Genomic DNA, 21,468 nt, shown 5'->3' on the forward strand with positions numbered 1-21,468 from the left:
TGTGACAAAGGAATCTTTTGATCAAAACATGATTCAAGCCAAGTGGACCTCACCTGTCCATTCTAGACTTGCCATTCCTAAAACAGGCAATCCCCGGATGTCAAGGGACATCCCAGTTTAAAGAATTCTTTATGACCGGATTGCTGCTTCTGGTTTTATTCCCAAAAGGGGGAGTCCGTATTGTTTGAACACAAATCAGAATGTACTTAACACTCCATTTTTGGCTTCTGATGGGGTTACAAGTATTTCTTTATTTGACTAAGAAAGCCCTCGTGAACAAACTGAGCCCAATCTGCATCATGGCCATAAAAAGCATGAAAATTCATATTTGATTTAGCACCCATATTATTGTCTATACATACTAACTACTACAGATATTGCACAAGACGCCTGCCAGCTTCAGAAGACAAAAAAAAAAAGGCTAATCAGAGCCTGGACATTTGGGCTCAGATCAAAGCGAGAACTGCTTTACTTCAGCAAAGAAGGCAAAAGAACAAAAAGTCCCATATATCACTAAAAGAGAATAAAAAAGGCGGTCTCTAGAGACTCTATCCCAAGGTTTAGTGTCAGTCTATGCCCCCAAGTTTCAGCATACTTTACTCAATATTAACCAGCAATACAGCAGCCAGGTCTTCAGAATCCAGACACTTCAGCAGGGACCCAGGAAGTTCAGCCACCTCTATCCTGCAGTGTGACTGAGCTTCTTTTCCTCAGACATGTTGCTAGTATACAGTAGGTGTGTTTGGTAAGATCTACTCGGTACTGAAATTAACTTTCAACCCCAATTTCAAGTCAAGATTTGCTTTTTAATATATAAGCATTTAAATTTTAAAAACCATGGGCTCGATGCAGTAAGCACCGAAAAAGCAATCTTGGCAGGGGTTCAATATCGGCATGATTTTGGCGTGTTGCCCTCGCAGTATTCAGGAAGGGCCGAATCCCTGGCGAATCACTGCGAAAGCAACACGCCGAATAGCCGGTGGCGAGACAGTCTGTCTGCCGATAACCAGGCGATACGCCTTCCCCTGCCGAGATGTGCCTGCAGCAGAGAGAGATTCGCGACTCTCTCTGCGCCAACACCGCAAAATAAAAATAAAAATTCAAATCAAATTTTATTCCCGGTTGACCTGATAGGTCACCTCACAGACCTCACAGTACCCCAGCACCATGTTTCAAACAGGGTCTGGAGGCCTACGGGTGGTCCCCGCCCGGCACAGTGGTCCACCAGGTGGTCTCCGCGGGTCATCGTGTGCCACATTGGGGTCCCCACGGGTAGGCCCGCGGCTGTCTGGGTAGCCCCGGGTAAGACCCACAGGGGCCTGGGGGCCCTCGGGTGGTCCCTACAGGTCCGCGTTGCCCCCACAGATGTGGGGCCACCGGTTCTTCCCCGCAGGTGTCCCCCGTGGACCCGGCAGCCGTTTACCCTTGAGAAGTCCGAGGAGACTTCAGGTGGTCTCTATAGGTCTCCCGCAGACCTGAGGAAACAACCCTGTATGTTAAAAAAAATAAACATGTCGTATACATTAAAAATATCAATCCCCCCCCCCCCCAACACATACAATACAATAATGTGCCAAATAACTATTATCCAGATAGGGATAATAGATTTGCCCATTTTTAAACACATTAACTAGCATAATAAAATAAATAAAGTTCTACTGACCTCATCAATATGAATCCCTCTCGACAGCAAATTCCGTGTCCTCCGTTGCCAACAAAATACATAACCAATACATTGCAATTACATGCTGATATCAATTAAAGTTGCAGTTCAGTCTTTTTTTTTTTTTAATTTATTTTTTTACTTCAATAGTTTCATGTGTGCAATCTCTAATTACCTAAAGAACTGTATAGCTGCCAGTCAATTCGTTCTCCATGTATTGATAGGCGAAATTTGGTGACATAATTAGAGCTGGCATATGTTTTTATTTGCTTCTGTCAGTCAGTGGAAGCTCATGAATATTCATGAGCACTCCTGCACTGACATGTGCTAGTGGGAGGGCAGGGCTGACAAAGGGGTGTGCCAGGGCTTGTGACAGGACATTAAGGGGCAGTGTCTTAGCAAATGGCTGTTAAAATAGAATACAAGAAAATTGGTCTTTCAAAGTTGTTTTTTTTAAAACAGAAAATGCTAAAAGTATTTTTTCTTACTACAGAAATGATTTTATTAAAAAAAAAAACACATGCAGGATATTGACTGAACTGCAGCTTTAACCCCTTAATCACCTTATCGGATAATAACCGCAAAGGTAATTAAGGAGTTAAGCCACCCTGGCCCGATATCCACCCTTCACCCATTCATTTGTACAGTGGCTTCACCTATATATATATAATATATATATATATATATATATATATATATATATATATATATATATATATATATATTTGCAAGCACCTAAATATATATATTTATTTATTTATTGTGGGGCTGTTGTGTATGTATTTTTTTTATTGTTGGTAGGGGGGGTGGGCGAAGTGGGTATTAGCCCCAATGGTGGTTGTTTTAGGGCTTGTGGATGGGTAACGTGAGGGCTTAACCCCTTCATGACCGTAGCGGTATTAACCGCTGAGGTCATGAAGGGGTTAAGTCCACCCGCAAGCCCTAAACAGCCACCAAGGGCCAAATACCCCCTTCACCCACCCCCGCTACCCACAATAAACCTGGCACGGCTGGTTAACCCCTTCATTGCCTTAGCAGTTAACCGCTAAGGTTTTGAAGTGGGCTTTAAATGCATTTTTCCTGCTTCTGATGCATGCCGGGGGGCTCCGGTGCTGGTATTAATGGTATCAGCTCCGGAGACCCCTGGCATCAATCCCAGGCAGGAAAAAGGCCTGATTTTTTCTAAGTGTCGACCTTGCCGATGCTTCTCCCCCAGCAACTTGCCAACTTTAGTTGGCGGGCTGGATTGCCGTACAAATCTCAATTCTAGAGTGCCGATCAGCAGCGAAAAGCTGATCGGGGCTACTAGAATTGAGCGCTTTCAGAAAGTGCCGAAAAGTGGCTTATCGGCAACCGGCTGCCGAAAAGGTTTTTTCGGCTAAAAAAATGACTATTTTTGGAGCTTATCGGCGCTTACTGAATCGGAGAGGCAATATTGGCGAGAAAATGGCAAAAAAAACGGCTTTTCGGTGCTTACTGCATGAGGCCCCATGTTCCTTCAGGTTACATTTTGTAATTGATATGCATATGCTTTATTTAAGGCCCTGCACCCTAATTTTTACTTAAAAAAAAAAAAAAAAGTGTACACAATTATTTGTGACTTGTCAAAAAGGCCATTTCATTTGAATGAGCTGCATCTGAAAAGTCAACAGCAGCAAGAAATTGTCATTACTGCATTTCAGTGTGTAGAATTTGAGTAATTAAACATCAAAATGCTGATTGCACATTCGCAGTCAACAAATGCCGATCGCTCATAAGTTACCGGCAAGTGCTTATCGCGCATGCGGAGTCGCCACTTGTCAGTCGAGCAGCTGGTGCTTGCGAAATGCGTACGTGGTAAATTTTTCAGTTTTTTAACGTGATAAATATGGTCACCCTAGAAATAAAGGACTTGCATAGTTCACTTAATTGATTGGAGAAATTATACAAGACGTGTGATTTCAGCATACGTTTAATAATGAATCGTCTGTATCCCAACATTCCTCAGTTTCTAAACAATTGTAAGACAGAATACTTTTCCTACAAGAATTAAACCAATCCTCTTGTAATAAATATCAAAATTAAAGCTATCCCAGAGCATACGGAAGCTGATTTACTTTAATTTTTTTTTAAATTTCAGAAGAGTTTCCGCATACAATTTTTCTTATGAATAATTTCATAAAGCACTAGTGGGTAACGGCACACTAAAAATACAGACTCGCAGTCTGGCGAATAAACGCTTGAAGCATACTTGTATTGAAAATTTGTTTCAAAGGAATAGGCAAACATCCAAAAACTACTTTTCAGGCTCACATGGCCTTTCATCGGGTAGGTGTTCCAAATACAAACATCATTGTGCAACTTATATACATAATGGCGCCAGATCAAGACAGAGAAATTGATACATTAATAGAGGGCATACTGTATGCTCATAATTTGATGAAAGTTTGAAACCATGTCTAATTACTGAATTCCCGGTACGAATAGGATTGGGCAATATCAAAATTTATTGCGATAACGATGTATCTCTATTGCGATAAAATAAGTCTGAAAATGTTCTAGTAAATCCTTAAAAAAAAAAAAAAATATGTTCTCATAATAAATACATTTTCTATAGATTTACTAGAACAAAGAGACCTTCATTCCCACATCCTTTCTAAGCTTGGCACTTTACCTTTCCTCACCTACACTGCTCCCATAACCCTAAAATGCCCTTTATCCTGCAATATTCTCTCTATTTAAAAATACTTTTCATTTCTAAAATGTAAAAAAAATTGCACATATTTTTCAAGAATTGAGGGTCCCAGAGGGAAGGAGGGGTTAGGTGCCCCCAAACCAGGGGGGGAGATAACAAAAGGAAATTGAGGCGTTCCTACCATTCACAGCCGCCTCTTCTCTCGCATGCTGTCTCCCCATGCTGCCATAAACTCCTGCCCCTCCCTCTGAGTCAGCAGCAGGGTGGGTGATTCGGGGAGTGAGCGAGAGAAACCGCACAGCAGCAGCTTCTAAGATGCTCTCACTGCACCGGCATCCCAAGATATCGCAATAACAGGTAATCTCCCATATCAGCACACCGGGAGATTATCGCGATAATTCGGTATACCACTATACTGCCCAAGCCTAGGTATGACTAGTTCTGTATACTCTACCTAAGGTTCACAAAGATCATATGTAGCCTCCAGATAGAGTGATAGTTGCTGGGATGGACTCTGTGTTTCAGAGGGTATCTGTCTACCTGGATGTGATGCTTAGGCCTTATGTTGAGCAGACGACATCTTGAGGGATACTACAGTTGTTAAGGCTAGTACATGACTGGTAGGGTCATTGATTAAACACTTCTTGTGACCATGGATGTCTTCAGCCTCTATACCTCCATCCCACATAATGGGAGGCCTTGGACATGTGAGTCTATTTTTTAGTGTGCTGTTCTGGTCTCTGTTTTTTCTTGTCTGTATATGAAGTGTGGCCACGCTTGGAGTGATAAATGCACATTTTTTTCACGTTTGCTTGCTCTATAGTGTTATTAGGGTTGTATCCCTCTTATTGATTACATAGATTCTAGTCCTTCCAAACAAAAGAAATCGTTATGAAAAAAGCTAGAAGCAAGGAGGCCTTTATAAGCAAAATGAGATATTTTGGAAATGTATGTGTGACTTTCTATTCACACTCTACAAAAGAATAGCTCTAGCACTGAAAACGTTGAGCTTTGAATTGCAAGCAATAGAACTGCTAACAACTGTTTTGTTTTCTCATGTTACTACTTTGTTCAAATAAGTTAAATAAGTAAATCTGCCAGTCAGAGGGATTGCTAATTTATAACCATTTCATTTAAATTGGAGTTTATAGGACGGGAAGCAATCAAACCACAGGTTAATGGCAGTAACTTCATCACAATTTGTCATCTAATCTGTAATTTAAAATAGATTTCCTGAAAACTGTTGAAACCTAACTTTTTTTTTTTTTCCCCTCTTTCTATTTTGTTAGCGGTTATATCAAAAGTCCTGAAAAAATTGTATTCTGAGGAGGTTCCATGTACTTCCCACTTACAAGTCCCAAGTCTGCAGTCAGAAAGCATTCCAAAGACAATCACTGCTGCCATAAGACAGAAAGAAGTGGAGGTTGTTCAGTTTCGAGCAGAATGTTCAACAGGTAACACAACTAAATAGCTATGCCTATGGAATTGACAGCTAGGAAAACACTTTTTTTTTTTTAATATGTCAAAAGTCCGGACAATGTTTTTTTTATTTTTCTTAGGACATTTTAACTGTTGTCTTTTCGGAATAAGCATTCCGTTTTATCCATAGGAAAAAAAAAACACAAGTTTACCGATACACTAGTCTATGTACTGTATTTATTTTGGGTCCACATTTTAACAGTTTGAAGGGTGTTAAAATACACCCAATTAAAAAAGCCTTCAAATGTAAAGAAACAGCATATGGGGCGCAGACATAGAAAAAAATTAAATCACAATTTATGAAAACAAAACATAAAAAATGTTCACTCATAAGTGTTGCTGTTAGTTATTTGATTGCCTGCAGCTGGTGTCCTTATTAGCTTGGATGCCGGAAAACTGCTGCTTACACTCTGCTTTCAGTCACCTCCTCTGCGTCTTTGTCCTCTGGGTTGTGGGTGCACATTGATGTTAGGATATCTGTATTAATTTCATTGTTCATTTTTTATTTGATATATTTTTTATTGTGTGTTACACTTATGCATATATACACCTAAATGCCTTTTTAATACTGATCCAATAGGATTGGTCTAAAATACACACAGCTCAAACCCAAACTCATTACAAGTGCACCATTTGTTCTTTCAAAAATAAAGCCTCCCTGAATGGAGACAGACTTGCATATCCAAATTACATCATACATGAACCTCATTCTGGGAGTATCTCTATAACCCCACACTCTCCCAACACTGCCCACAGTTTTCAATTTGGCCCAGTATCTGAGGAGGAGATTACACAAGCGCTCCTCAAATTAAAACTAAGCAGCCAATGTGGACCTGACTGACTGCAATCTAAGTTCCTACGACTTGGTGCCCCAGCCATTGCCAAACCAATTGCTTCCATAGTCAACTCTATTCTGTCTGCAGGCCATATCCCTAAGACCTGGAAAACTGCCAGAGTTGTCCCAATCTTCAAAAGTGGGGACAAAAACACCTGTCTCAAACTACAGGCCAATCTCTCTTCTCCCAATACTATCCAAAAGTCATGGAAAAATGTGTCCACTCCCAATTAAGCAATTACTATACCAAGACAAATTTCCCTAGCCAATTCCAACCTATCTTTTGCCCCAAACACTCCACGGTAACTACCCTCCTAAAAGTTTGCAATAAGATCCAGTGTGGAATGGAACTGGGACAACTCATTGGTGCAATATTCCTAGATTTTGCAAAGGCTTTTGATACTGTTCATCATGTTATATTGCTAAACAAACTCCAGTGCTCTGGAATAGGGATGCCTGCTTTAGGCTGAGTCCCCGCTAGCGCTGAGCGGGCGGCGCGAGGACACACACGCTCACCTGCGATCGGTGCTTACGTAAACAAAAAACCTATACTTACCTGCGCGATCAACTACCCGCAATGCCCCCCTCCCCTGCTCGCACGTGTACAAGCAAGACACCCGGCTCTCATGCTTGGAGTGCTCTCCAAGCATGAGTGCGCTCAGCGCCAGCAGGGACTTAGCCTAAAACTGGTTTCATTCCTACCAATCAGGTAGATCCCAACATGTGTCCATCTCGAGCTTTAACTCAAACCCCTGGATATCACCTGTGGCGTCCCGCAAGGCTCTGTTCTGGGGCCCCTACTTTTCTCAGTGTTCATGAATGATCTTCCTACAGCTTGTAAGGGATCCTCAATACACATGTATGCAGATGACACAATCTTATATGCACACACCCCTAACCTCTCTGACCTTGGTCACATACTTAAATCTGACTTTTTGAGACTTGAAAATTGATTTTCCCAAAACAAACGGTTTCTAAAGACTGACAAGACTGTAACAATGGTATTTGGGACCAAGGCTACATTTATAACGCTTCCATTGAAAGAGCTATAGATCAGTACCAACTCTAATACTATCCTAGCCCCTGTTACTAGTTTAAAATATTTGGTTTGACCCCCATTTAACATTTGTGTTGCACATTGATACCCTGACATCCAAAACCTATGCCAAACTAGCTGTACTATATAGGAACACATCCTCCCTAAGTCTGCTGCTCAGAAAGCGCATCGCACAGCAGATGCTGATGCCAATTATAGACTATGGGAACATAGTAAACGGCTCAGCACCCCAAACCCACCTCAGCAAACTTGATACCCTCTACAACTCAATATGCAGCTTTGTCCTCCAATGTAATTACAACAGATATCACTGTGAAATGCTCAAAGAACTAGATTGGTCATCACTCGAGTCTAGGCGCAAAGTTCATTTCTCCTGTCTTGCCTTCAAATACTTTCTGGGCAAGCTACCTGCCTATCTGAACAAGCTCCTCACCCCACCACATGCAGCACTTATCTTCTGAGATTTGACTCAGACTTTTCATGGTCCCAAGGTTCAATAAAGTATCTGGCCGCTCCTCCTTCTCTTACCGTGCACTCCACAACTGGAACAGTCTACCGGAGACTCTCACTGCGGCCACCAGTCTAAGTTCTTTCAAAACTAAAGCTGTCTCACATTTTAATCTGGTCTGTAACTGTTATATACGCCTATAGTATATATTATCTTTAAATGTGCATACAATGTCTTATATATAATGTACTGTATAACCCTTTTCACTCATTGTAACTATTTGTAACCATGTATTTGTCATTATAACCCTGTGCCCAGGACATACTTGAAAACAAGAGGTAACTCTCAATGTATTACTTCCTGGTAAAACATTTTATGAATAAAATATTAATCACGACCACAAGTACACTTGGCCCTAAACACACACACATCCTCACAACCCCAAATCACTAACAGAACCTAATCAGTCCATTTGCTGATGTAATGTCTGTTTTCAGCTTGGAGGACCCACTGGTTACCGAGATACTGTACTTATTTGTGATGTTACCGGCATTATTTCCTGTTTTTTAAATGGGATTTAAATGGCTGTTCAACAGGCAGCAACTACCAATGATGTTGCAGATTCCTCGTCCCCTACCCTAAAAAAGATAAACCCCTATTTTTAACCCCCTACATGAAATTTAACTTACCTTAGCAAAGCAGCCTGTGGCTGATTGTGCAGCAGAGGGTCTCTCTGCGGTCCAATGCTAGTGGAGACTTGGTGGCAGCGACCAAACGTATGCATTCCGGTTGTATACGCTTCCACGGCTGCACGACAAGTGATGTCCAGGAGTGATCCACATATGAAGTATATAACAAACTGCTGGCACTCATGGGGTCTTTCAGTGAAAAAATATCAATCGATTGACCAAAACGTAGATCCTTTTTATTCAATAAATTTGCCATTTCACCCTCCCCCTAAAAGAACCAATGAGAGCCAGCATTTTTTAGATGACGCATCACACATACCATTCCATTTTTAACCTTTTAGTAATACATTCTATGTTACCTTCTAACTGGTCCATCCTCGTGTGCCACACAGCCAAACTCTGCCACTGACCAAGGCTTCAACTGAGTGATCACCACCAGCGGGGTCTCCTAACCGGCGCCAGAGATTGAACCTATGGAAATGGTGGCTATAGATACAGGGACACCGCTGCATACTACAGAGGGGCTGCCCCATGTGTCTGCTACAACCATGCAGTTAAATAAAGCACAAGTACAGTATCAGAAATTCCTTAGGCGTAAGCTGAACCTGATAGACCAGGACATAGCTTCCCTTGAAATAAGAAAAATATCAAGAGCGAAAAGTGAAAAATCAAGTGTCGGCAAAGAAAAACAGCATTTACTTTGGAAAAAAATGAGAATCTGCTATGCAAAAAGCTGTTTAAATTACAGCATCAGAATATTTGCGTAAGGAAAATTGCCGATAGCGTCCGACAATTTTGCTATGCAGGCAAATTCAAACAATTATCGAACAGTGGCTTAATAGAACAGGCTATGTCAATTTGCAGGCCACAAACCCCACCCTCAGCACAGCCGTGCCAGCAGCTAGCTCCACTGAGGCAACGCCAGATGCTAGTGCCACAAGTAACTCTTACGTTTGCCATCTTGTATAGGGGTGAAAACGTGGACTCAGAAGCAAGGGGTCTGATTCACTGGGGGCTCTATCCCGTTATGTTTGCTACAGTTTCTCTGGGGGTCAGACAGAAGAAAGAACATCTAAAGTTGCCACGGATACGTTACTTCATGTGGATTAAGTGGCAAAGAAAGACAGACAGACAGAATTTGTGCGGTTTATAATAAGCCAGCTCTTGAAGCAAAGAAGCTATGAGAGGATTGTTTAAAGTCAGTGGCCATAGAGTCCAATGGCGAGATGTCCATTTTCCTGTCTTGAATGAAAGACAGTCTCAGTATCGAATCGACGGTTTTACCAGCGCCTAAACGAACTCAGAAGAGATCAAGGTTCCAAACGAGCCTGGATAGGAGAGGAGCATCTTCGTCAGAGGAGTTTGACATATTATAACAGTACTTAAAAGGTGAAACCTGAGAACATGAGGTATTAAATGAAGATTCTGAGGTTTAATTTGGATCTAGTTGATCCTTTTAATTAAAGCGATGGGAGAGGAGCTGGAAGACTTAGAGGACGAGTGCCTGAAAAGAGATGAGCTTTTCCATAGCTCTCTGAAGAAATTAAGAGACATTCCTCTACATTTAGTGATAAAGGAAATTATGCAGGCCAAGTGAAATCGTCCTCATAAGAAATTGGTAACCCTTAAGAGACTTGCGAAGGTACACCACTTAACTAACCAACTCAAGAATTGAGAGGGGGGGGGAAACAAGTGTATGTAGCAATCACTTGGATTCCAAGAAGAACCACATTACCAGTGGATGATGTGGTTTCATTCCGGGACACGATGGACTGAAGGATGGAAAGTGTCCTACGAAAGTCCTTTTTGTAGCAGCTGGGCTCACATGGGCATCACTCTCCAGAACCATGCAGATAGGGTTATCCAACATGGAGGACTCATTGGAAAAGGGCATCGAGAGCCTAATTTCTGCCGTCATTATCTGAAAATTGAAATTAGCGACTGACACCAGCACCAAAGCCTCACTAGATGTAGTGCTGCTGTCTGCAAGACGCATGGCTCTTTCAGTAGTAACAAGTAGAGTTATGTGGTTGAGGAATTGTATAACAGATTCTATCTCTAAAAATAATCTGTAAATCGCCCTTTTGATGGCGAATTTCTGTTCTCTATAAAGCTACACGCAATAATAGCCAAGGAGTCAAGAGTAAAGAGTGCATTCCTTCCCAAGGAGAGAAGAAATAGATGATTTAATCCCCAGCATGACAGAATGCTTTACAGACGTGCTTAGACCTACCGGTTGGGAAAGCCCTTCATTCGACAACGAGCGTGGAGAAGGGTTGCCTTTTTTGCAACCCCTGAGAGAATCTTTTGGGGTAACCAAGTTATCATGAAGTGAGGTGTGCTCTGTAGTATGCAGTCGGAGGGAGGCTGGCTCGATTCGCGACTGTAGGTGCTCAATTCATAGAAGACAATTAGGTTCTGCGGATCGTCACTTCATGTTATCAACTTGAATTTTTTTTTGTCAGGAAAGCATGTGAAGAATTCAGAGCGGTTCTGGATCTCAGAAAAGTACCTTTAGCAACAGTGATCTAAGATGTCAAGCCTGGGAACTAGCTGATCTTGATAGACCTACTGTAAGAGATGCACACATGCATACACCAATTTCACAAACCACCAGAAATACTTGACATTCGCGGAAAACATTGTATATCGGTAATCTTCCATTTGGGTTAGTGACTTCTTCTCCCAGGACCATCACCAAGGTGTTGGTTCCACTAGTCGCTGAGCTCCGGATGGAAGGAATTCAGCTCTACGTACACGATCTACTAATAAAATCTTAAACAGAAAGATCTGATTAAAGCGCACACACAGAAGATGATTGTGTGTCTGGAACAACATGGTTAGATAATAAATACCCACAAGAGTAATTTTATTCCATCCCAGTCTCTAACATTCTTGGGAGTTGTGTTCCAAACACAACCAAAGAAGGGTCTATTTACACCACAGCAGAATCCAGCAATTGGTGATACAAGCCACAAAGATAAGGCAGTCAGATAGTGTCTCGGCAAGAGACTGCATGACCTTGTTTTGGAGATTCACCTCAACTCTAAGCGTTATGAAGCGGGCAAGACTCCACATTAGGCCACTTCAAATAACTTTTATGGATCAGTGGGTCCAAGATCCTTCCAGTAAAGAATTTGTCTCTATCCCTAAGCAAAATGGAATCTAAGATGTTGGGAAAGTCGTCAGGACATAGAGAACACATTCTCTCAAGGAAGAGTCCTGAGTAACTATTACAACTGATTTCAAGCAAGACTGGATGGGGAGCACAGATGGGAGCTTCATTGATGCTAAGAAGTTGACCAAGATCCTACAGCAACCTTCCAGCAAATAAACTAGAACTACATGTTGTCGAGTTTCATTCTTCTTTGACGACTATATTCAGGGCACAATTTATAAGGATAGAATCTGACAACCGCACAATGGTGAAGTACGTCGTGAAGAGAGAAGGGACCAAGAGTGGAAGACTTCTGACTCTTGCATCAATCCTGCTTTGGGCCAAGCACCATCTCAACAATATTACGACGGTTCATATCTCCGTGCGCCAGAACATGATGACTGATTTACCATTATTCATCCAAGAGACTTGTAACTGGACTCTCAAATATTCTATCCGCTGATATTTTAGTGGGGGCAACCCCAAATAGATCTTATGGCTCCACATCGGGAATCAAAAGGGGGAAAACTTCTGCTCAAGGCAATTCACCAAGTAGAAGCTCTAAGTATCCCTTGGAACTTCGAACAGGCTTACATTTTCCCACCAATCCTGTTCATAGCGAAAATCCTGAGAAAGATAAGGATGGACAAAGTAGAGCTGGTGACGATAATACCTTCCTCGCCAAAAATGATATAGTCCCCACATCTAAATATGGCAGTAGATATACCCGGGCATCTCCCACTTTCTCAGGATCTACAGAAGCAATGCCCAATTCAACACCCATAGCAAAGGAAGTTGGCCGTAGCGAAGAGGTTGTGATTAACCTTTTTTTTTTTTTTTTTTTAAAGGAAGGTTGTTCGGACAGAGCAAGCTCAACACAGTCAGCCAGAAAATTCTGAACCTCATCCATCTAGTTTCGCATCTGGGACCTTTTCCAGGAATGGTGTAAGTAAATGCACCTTGATTGTTTAAAACCTTCAGTTACCCTGGTAGAATTCTTGCAGGCTGGATTCGACAAGGGCCTTCGTTTATGTTCACTAAAGATCCGCGTTTCAGCCTTGTCCACGTTGTGAGAAAATTATATAGCAGTGCTTAAGCTAGTGATGCGATTTCACATGTGATCAGACACTTAAGACCCCAAATAAAGAGTACAGTACAAATATTGGATCTTTCTGGTGCATCTCCCGTTCGAACCTTTACAACAAATTCCATTAAGATTAACTTGGATTATTTGGGGTGGCAACCGCACCTGCAAGATGAGTGGAAGAATTGCAGGCTCTCTCGTGCAGGGAACCTTTCTTCATATTCCACCAAGATAAAGCAGTCCTAAGACCTGTATCCCGATTCCTTCCAAAGGTCGTTTCATCTTTTCATCTCAACCAAGAGATTATTATTTCGTCATTCTGCCTGAATCCTGCTAATTCTAAGGTGGAGAAATTACATAACATGAATGTAGTAAAGTGTCTGAGGGTATACAGTACTTGGAGTTTAGAAAGTCGAATAGGCTGTTTATACTCCCATAAGCTCATAGAAGGGGTCAGCAAGCCTTATGATGGATTACCTTTTTAAAGGAAAAATTAGTCTTGCAGGGATTAAAGGCACTATCAACCAGCGCAGTCTCCACTTCATGGCCCTTCAAGACAGTAGCATCCCCTACACCGATTTTGTAAAGGTTCTATCTGGTCTTTGATCACACTTTCGTAAAATACTATAGGTTAGATGTTGAAGCCTCAGCTGAAGCAAGAAGTGGCAGAAAGGTTTTGCATGTGATTGCATGTTAAAGTAATGGTTAAGCCAGATTTTTTTGCACTCCCTTTTTTGTGCTTTATGTCCCAATTAGTATCCAACGTCATGTGGGGAACAGCAAAAGAAAATCACAGCAAGCGGAATACATTTTGTAAATGTTTTATTCCTCGTTGAAGTTTGGACACATTGAAGTGAATATGCCAAACTGAAATGTATTTTTTAAATTTGTTTGTGAGAAAGAGTGTGTGTTTTATAGATGTATGTATATTTCACTTAAAGCTGCAGTTCAGTCTCTTTTTTTTTTTTTTTTAAATTTATTTTTTTACTTCAATAGTTTCATGTGTGCAATCTCTAATTACTTAAAGAACTGTATAGCTGCCAGTCAATTCGTTCTCCATGTATTGATAGGCGAAATTTGGTGACATAATTAGAGCTGGCATATGTTTTTATTTGCTTCTGTCAGTCAGTGGAAGCTCATGAATATTCATGAGCACTCCTGCACTGACATGTGCTAGTGGGAGGGCAGGGCTGACAAAGGGGTGTGCCAGAGCTTGTGACAGGACATGAAGGGGCAGTGCCTTAGCAAATGGCTGTTAAAATAGAATACAAGAAAATTGGTCTTTCAAAGTTGTTTTTTTAAAAACAGAAAATGCTAAAAGTATTTTTTCTTACTACAGAACTGATTTATTAAAAAAAACACACATGCAGGATATTTACTGAACTGCAGCTTTAACAATATGTATACTTCCAATCTCTTACGACGAGAGACACACGTTCTTTAATTGTTACAAACAAAAGTCCATAGACACACAAAGTGAATAAAATTAAAGCCAGACTGTTGACACACCAGGCAATCTCTCTACTGAGATACAGTTACACAAGAACAGTTCTCGCACACAGTTACTAAATACACACCAAAATCAATACATCACAAAAAGTATGTGATGAATGGGAAAACATTTCTAAAGTGCATAGCTAATAAAGAAAATTAATTAAATATATTTAGCCGAAACACATGCAGTTTAATTTTTTTGTGAAAAGATGTCAAGGAATTTAAATAGCCTCTTAATAGTCTACAGTATATATGTCTGTAAGAACCATGGGGAAATGTACAACCAGGGAAACAGATTTGGGGAAATTAAACCATGGCTTTTAATCAGCCCGTCACTTTAAACAATGCAGGAAACACAAAATAAACCCTATCCCTTTTGTAAGGGCTAAATCACTTTCCCAGTCCCTATCTGCAGGGCTGATTATGTCAGTTTCTGGGTTGGTGTGCGTTGATGGGCCAGTCTCTGGCGGGTTCCAGGGTCCGCTAGAATAGTGCTCAAGACAATGTCTTTCTGTCAACACAGTACCCTGTGCTCAAGACATCTCGTGTAGTTTAAGCAGGAGGCTTTTCTACATGTCTGATTAGCCAGGTGTAGACTGATTAATTGTCTTTAGCTGCAATTAACTAGCTCCCTTCTGTATTCCTCAGACAATACAGGCTTTCTATTGAAGCCCCTTTTAGACAGGGGTTAAGGCCCTGTTACAATGTCATTAGAGTTACAAGTCTGAAATACATATGGGTACATCTGAATGCTTATGCGCAGTGGTCATGAAACATAGTTACATAGTAGATGAGGTTGAAAAAAGACGTACGTCCATAAAGTTCAATCTATGCTAAATTTAGACAACAGATACTTTATCCTATATACTTACTTATTGATCCAGAGGAAGGCAAACAAAAAAAACCCAGAGTCATCATTGGATGATATATCTCATAAGGGGAAAAATAAATTCCTTCCTGACTCCAAGAATTGGCAATCGGATTATTCCCTGGATCAACATCCTTCCCATATATACTTATTTGGTTTATCCCTGAATACCTTTCCTTTCTAAAAAGAGGTCCAACCTTTTTTTGAACAAATCTATTGTATCTGCCATCACAATCTCCATGGGTAATGAATGCCACATTTTAACGGCCCTTACTGTAAAGAACCCCTTCCTTTGCTGGTGAAATCTCCTTTCCTCCAATCTTAAGGGATGGCCCGAGTCCTTTGTACTGCCTGTGGGATGAATAGTTCTTTTGAAAGTTCCTTGTATTGTCCCCGAATATATTTGTATATAGTTATCATATCCCTTTTTAGACTTCTCTTTTGTAATGTAAATAAGTCTAATTTAGCTAGCCTCTCCTCATAAGTTAGATTGTCCATCCCCTTTATTCATTTGGTGGCTCTTCTCTGCACTCTCTCTAGTTCCATAATGTCTTTTTTTTAGGATGGGTGCCCAAAATTGTACTCCCTATTCAAGGTGTGGTCTTACTAATGCTTTGTAAAGGGGCATAATTATGTTAACTTCTCTTCCATCCATTGCCCATTTAATGCAAGATAAGATCTTGTTTGCCTTTGCAGCTACTGCATGATTTTGGGCACTATTGCTAAGCCTGCTGTCTACAAGCACTCCTAAATACTTCTCCATCAAGAATTCCCCCCAATTTATCCCCATTTAATTTGTAAGTCGCCTTTTTATTCTTGCATCCCAAATGCATAGCCTTACATTTATCTGTATTAAACCTCATCTGCCATTTACCTGCCCACGTTTCCAGTCTCTCCAAGTCCTTCTGGAGAGAAATTACATCCTGCTCTGATTCTACTACTGTACACAATTTAGTATCATCAGCAAAGATGGAGACTTTGCTCTCGATGCCAACCTCAAGGTCATTAATAAACAAGTTATGATAAACAATGATTAATAGTTATGTGCAGAAATCCATGCATACAGTACTATTGGGTTGCTGTGCAAATCTGTTGCTAATTAGGCTGCCGCAGTGCAGGCCACGCCCGTGAAAGGTCGGCAAGTAATTGGTGTGCTAGTATGCACCTGATTCAGCAGCATGTACAAGATGGTGAGACTAGATAAGTGTGTAATAATCATGTTTTATTACAAACCGTTTCTTTTAGATGTCTAACAGTTTGATTGTTACTGTTTTATGTGAATGATGTGAGAATACAGTAGTCGCCCATTCCCAGAAGGCTTGCTCTATGAATCAGTACGTCGTGAAACACCAGCAATATAAAAAGGATCAGACCATCACCAAAATCATCTGTTGGGAGGGGAGGGGGGGGGAAACATATTCGATCTTAAGATGAGATTTAATAGAAACCTTTACATATAGTTCAATACGTACGCTGTAGGAATGCATCTTTCATCATCATTTATTTTTTAAGTGATAACACGCCTCCACTTAAGGCTGCACCGCACAATACTTTACAGTCCATTTGAGAAAAATTAAATGCAATTATTTTGTTACACAAGTCAGACAGGAAAAGCCAGAGTTTTAATAATATATGGTTGCATTAAATAAACAGAGGTTATACATTTAGTTTACAGACATTTCATGGACTCTTAGAGATATGATTATGGACATATGTAACACAGGATTAAAATTGTTAGGATAGGCCAGCAATGTGTTGTGTTAGAAGGAGATTACAATATATAGGCAGGGTGAGTTGAAACATTGGGTACAGGGGGATAGGACTAGTGATTTTCAGAATCCAATAGAGCCACTGTAACATTAACAAACAGTTACAGCCTTTTGCTGGCACCAAAGGTGTTAGGACTCAGAGATTCTTAGATAGAAATGTGGGTAGACCCACCCAACAAAAATGCAGGAGGGGGCGGGTAGAGAAGGTGCTGAAATCCAGGTTGTTGTGGGGTTTTTTTTTTTTTCAAACGGTGTCTGTCCTTTCTTAATGACATTGTCCACGCCTGTTTAGGGGATAGGAGCAGCGCAGGGGGAGCATGGTGGGGAGATTAGTGTGGTCTCATATCAGCGAGTCCTGATTTGCTCCGTAATGGTTAAAGGATTATAAATCTACATTTATAAAAAAATAATTACTTACGTGTGATTAAAACAACAGCAGCATTTTAGCAGAGTCCATTAAAGAAAGCAAATTGAACACTGCACGGTTCATTGTGAAATAATCTGTGGATAATTATAAGCAAGCATTAACATTTCTAGATCGCTGTGTACGTGGCACTAAAACAGTTATAAAGTGACTTCTAAATAGTACATGTTTTTTTTTACATTTAACCAATTTAAAACATCAATTTATCCAAAATAATTTTGCGAGTGTGTTTTAAATTTTGAATGTTATTGCAAAGGGCTTGTGACGGTGAAGGGGTAACCAGGCCATCAATAAAGGTATTATGCCTGGCTGGTTGAGTGTCAGCTCTTCCACCTGTGTATTGTACCTGCAATGAATGTAATTGTATGGCAATAAAGAATGTACTGTCGCGGCCGAGTTTATTCTTACCTTTGCCCGGTCTCACCCGCGACAGAAACCGGGCGCGTGCCGCATTCTCCCGCGCACGCGCCGGAGCCTCGGAGGATCGGTTCACCGATCGGGGCTTCCCCCTCCCCTCTCCGGGTCCCCCGGAGCCCCCCACCGCCATCCCCCACATCGCGGGACACCAGGGCTCCCTTGGGGAGCCCTGGGCACGCGCGCCATGCGCGCATGCTCCCGATGAAGCGTGACCGCGCATCGATGACGCGCGGCACGCCGAGGGAAATAAACAAGCAAGCCTCCCGGGTTGCGGCTCGAGCCAACTAAGAATAAAGTGTGCCGCCTCTGTATATGTCTTTTGCCTTTCCAGGAGTGCTAACCAGTGAAGATTGTCAGGCTATGAGTTTCAGGGTGGACTTTGCCGTAAAAGTGTTGTTGGATTGTGCAGTTAAACTTAACCTAAGCGTTATTTGAAGTGACTTTTTAGTAAACTTCTTATAAATTTCTTATAGGAAGGTCTAGGAGCTCTGAAAATTATCCTAGGGGACGAGGGACTTACAGTAGAAGAATTTGGGGACATTTTTATTAACATGGTGTATGAAGGTATATATGTTTTATGCACTGTATATGAGCTGGGGAATTTCCAAGTCCCTGATTCCGAGAGACCAGATGGCCACCAGGCTTGTTGCCACTGAGTCTGCTTGGATCCCGGACTTGAAAGTCTCAGAGAGGTCAAGGTGTTAGGGCAGGCTGAGTACCGGAGTTATACTAGAGTAACCACGCCCTGGCATGAATAAGGGCTATCCGGCGACCATTTGCCTGGTCCCATACTCTGAGGAGCCTGGCCCAGTGGGTGGGTTCAATATGCTAAGTGGCAGAGGTGCCAAGCTGGCGCATGCCCTTGGCAGAATTGAAATCCGTGCCCGCCCAGCTTCAGAGTACCGGCAAATCCCTGATAGGCTGGTAGAAATAATCCCACGTTCTGATTGGTTAAGGTATTCTGTGAATGGGACTGAAATCCTATAAGAAACCTTGCTGCCAATTAGGTCAGGAGATTCTAAGTGCCAAAACAGCAGCGGTAAATTCAAAAATGAGAGAGATGTCTGTGAGCCGGCTTCGCAAATTGCAAGGCGAGAATTTTTCTAAGTCCCACTTTTCGGGGCCAAGTTCTCAGAATACTTCGTAGCGATCGCGGCTGGAGCAGAATGCTGAAAAGAGTACCAGGACGTTTGGTACTCACTCCTGGTCAAGGGAATTAAGCGCCTCCAGAATGGAAACAGCAGTGGCGTCAGGAACTGCATGCCAATTTCGGTTCAAGGACTTTTCGAGTTTAGTCCCAGTCATCTGAAAGACTTTGTAAAGACTTCGTTTTCTGTGCAATTTTCAACTGGGAAAGGTTAGAGTTTTAGCCCAGACCCCCAGTAAGTGTGTTTCCTCTTGTTTATTGTAATTTACTGTGTGTACGTCTGTTTCAATGGAATAAATGACAATTTGTTTTACTTCTTGGTTTTGCTCAGTGATATGATCCTGGTATAAAGGTGTAAATACCTGGTCTCCCGTAACAGGGCAATATTGTGTACAACACAAGCTAACACAATGTCAGCAACTTTACCAGGGGAATACAGTACTGTAGCACACCACCTGACTTATCCAGAAACTACTTTTTAACAAATGTCCGCACAATTACACTGCAAGTGGATATGTGGACATCATTATATCTACCCTGTTCTTCAGTAACAGGATTTGCCATAACAGGGAGAAGCCAAGGCCATCGTTCCTATCTAGCATCACCCTGTCATGAAACAGGAAAATCTGACTTGCGTTTCTGGCCAGTATTGCAGACAACGCTAAATTTCCAGTTTCTGCTTCTTTCAAATTACGGGGCAAACCACGTGCAAAGGTTTAATGCGCACGATGCAGGGGAGGATACTGTACGGGACCCACAAAGAAAGGGTGACTGAACCCAGAACTTCATCTGTACATATTGTGGCCGGACAGCCTCGCTGCAGGGTTCGTAAGACGCTTAAACAGTGGGTTAGGCTTAACTGTGGTGGTTTATTATCCACAAACCAACTAAACATTAGGCACACTGTCCCTTTAAGAAAACTAAACCATAAAGTAAAAAACTACTCTTTAGGAGACTGACTACACAGCAGGTCCCTCTCTAATTGGATGGCCAGCTAAACTGGTTACCAGCCCAAAACACACTATGTTTAGAGATAATTATATATGACTATTAAAGTCCTTATCTGAGGTTGTGGGAACTCAGTCCCAGGAGAGTCCAGGAAAATCCCTCTGGATACAGCAACCTTGACTGGACAACTCTACTCACTCCGCAGTCTATGGAACGCCATAGACTTCCTTGAAGTCAAGCCCCGCATCCAGCATAAGATTCCAACAAAGTCTCTTCCTGGGTGTGATTCCCAGCTGGTCCCCGCAGCCCTGCTTCCTGCAGTCCTAGGGTCCAGAGCAACCATGTTCCATCCTGGTTGGGTGAAGTCTCTCTACCCTCATGGGGAAAAACAAGCTCTCTTTGTGGCAGCTTCCTTCCTGCCTTTAAAGCCCTGTTCATTCAGGTCTGCTTAATTAGCTCCACCTGCATCTAGCCTTTCCAGGGGAGGTTAACTGTCTGCATGCTGTAACATTCACTCTGCAAGCTCTTTCCAACCTGTGCAGACAGTGACTCTGTCACAATAAATAAATATATGTATACACACACACATATACACATACATACCCTCTTTCCAATTTGCACTTGACCCAAACATAGCCGGGAGAGCAAATTGTGTATATGTATAACAAAATATTGGCATTATTTACGCATAAAATCGTTAGAGGAAACTGATTATGTATGCATGTGTAAAAGTTTAATAATCCAACTGTAAATCCACATGCAATCAGGGAACAGAATGGAGATATACAGTATACTGTTTTAAATAGGTCAAAGTCCAGTCTCTACAGAATAACTGTAGTTGTAGGGAATAAATCTTGGTGCTGCTCCTTCAGGGAGAGTTCCCCAGCTTCCTGTATGCCAAAAAATTACTAATTTTTTTTTTAAAAAAATACAGCACACAGAGACAACTCTCAAAGTGTGTTCAGTTTATTCCAATGAATTCATGCACTAACATTTGTACTTCCTAGTAAAAAGCACATCAAACCCGATCTGGCATGGTGTGAAACCCAGCTGACACCTGGAGACATGCCACATGCACTGTACTCTGTCCTGGCATCTTTCCCTGGTGCCAGCTTTTTCATTTGGTCCTTCCTTCTTCAGTGCTTATTATAAAAATAAGTTTTTATTCTACATTATAAGACTTTACAATATCATGAAGCCTTACATTCACTGATAGAGCTATTGAGAAGCACCAGCTTTCAAATAAGCTTTGAATTCATGTACTCTTGTGAGTGCATTTTTATATGTTTAATTAACCAATACATGTGTACGGTAT

At 41.5% G+C, this 21,468-nt stretch overlaps 1 protein-coding gene across 3 annotated transcripts in view; it reads left to right on the top strand.

Annotated features, from left to right (window-relative positions):
• The window catches only part of ERICH1 (glutamate rich 1), a 96,820-nt gene that overhangs the window by 34,217 nt on the left and 41,135 nt on the right, over nucleotides 1–21,468 (top strand). For 2 of the 3 annotated variants that reach the window (XM_075598235.1, XM_075598236.1), the window contains exon 2: nucleotides 5,627–5,791. The exons of the other annotated variant lie outside the window; for it this stretch is intronic. In XM_075598235.1, the coding sequence (XP_075454350.1) occupies nucleotides 5,627–5,791 (165 nt within the window). The remainder of the gene's footprint in view (nucleotides 1–5,626; nucleotides 5,792–21,468) is intronic. 3 annotated transcript variants of the gene reach the window in all.

The sequence above is a fragment of the Ascaphus truei genome, chromosome 4 (genome assembly GCF_040206685.1).
Source record: "Ascaphus truei isolate aAscTru1 chromosome 4, aAscTru1.hap1, whole genome shotgun sequence".
Classification (NCBI taxonomy): domain Eukaryota; kingdom Metazoa; phylum Chordata; class Amphibia; order Anura; family Ascaphidae; genus Ascaphus; species Ascaphus truei.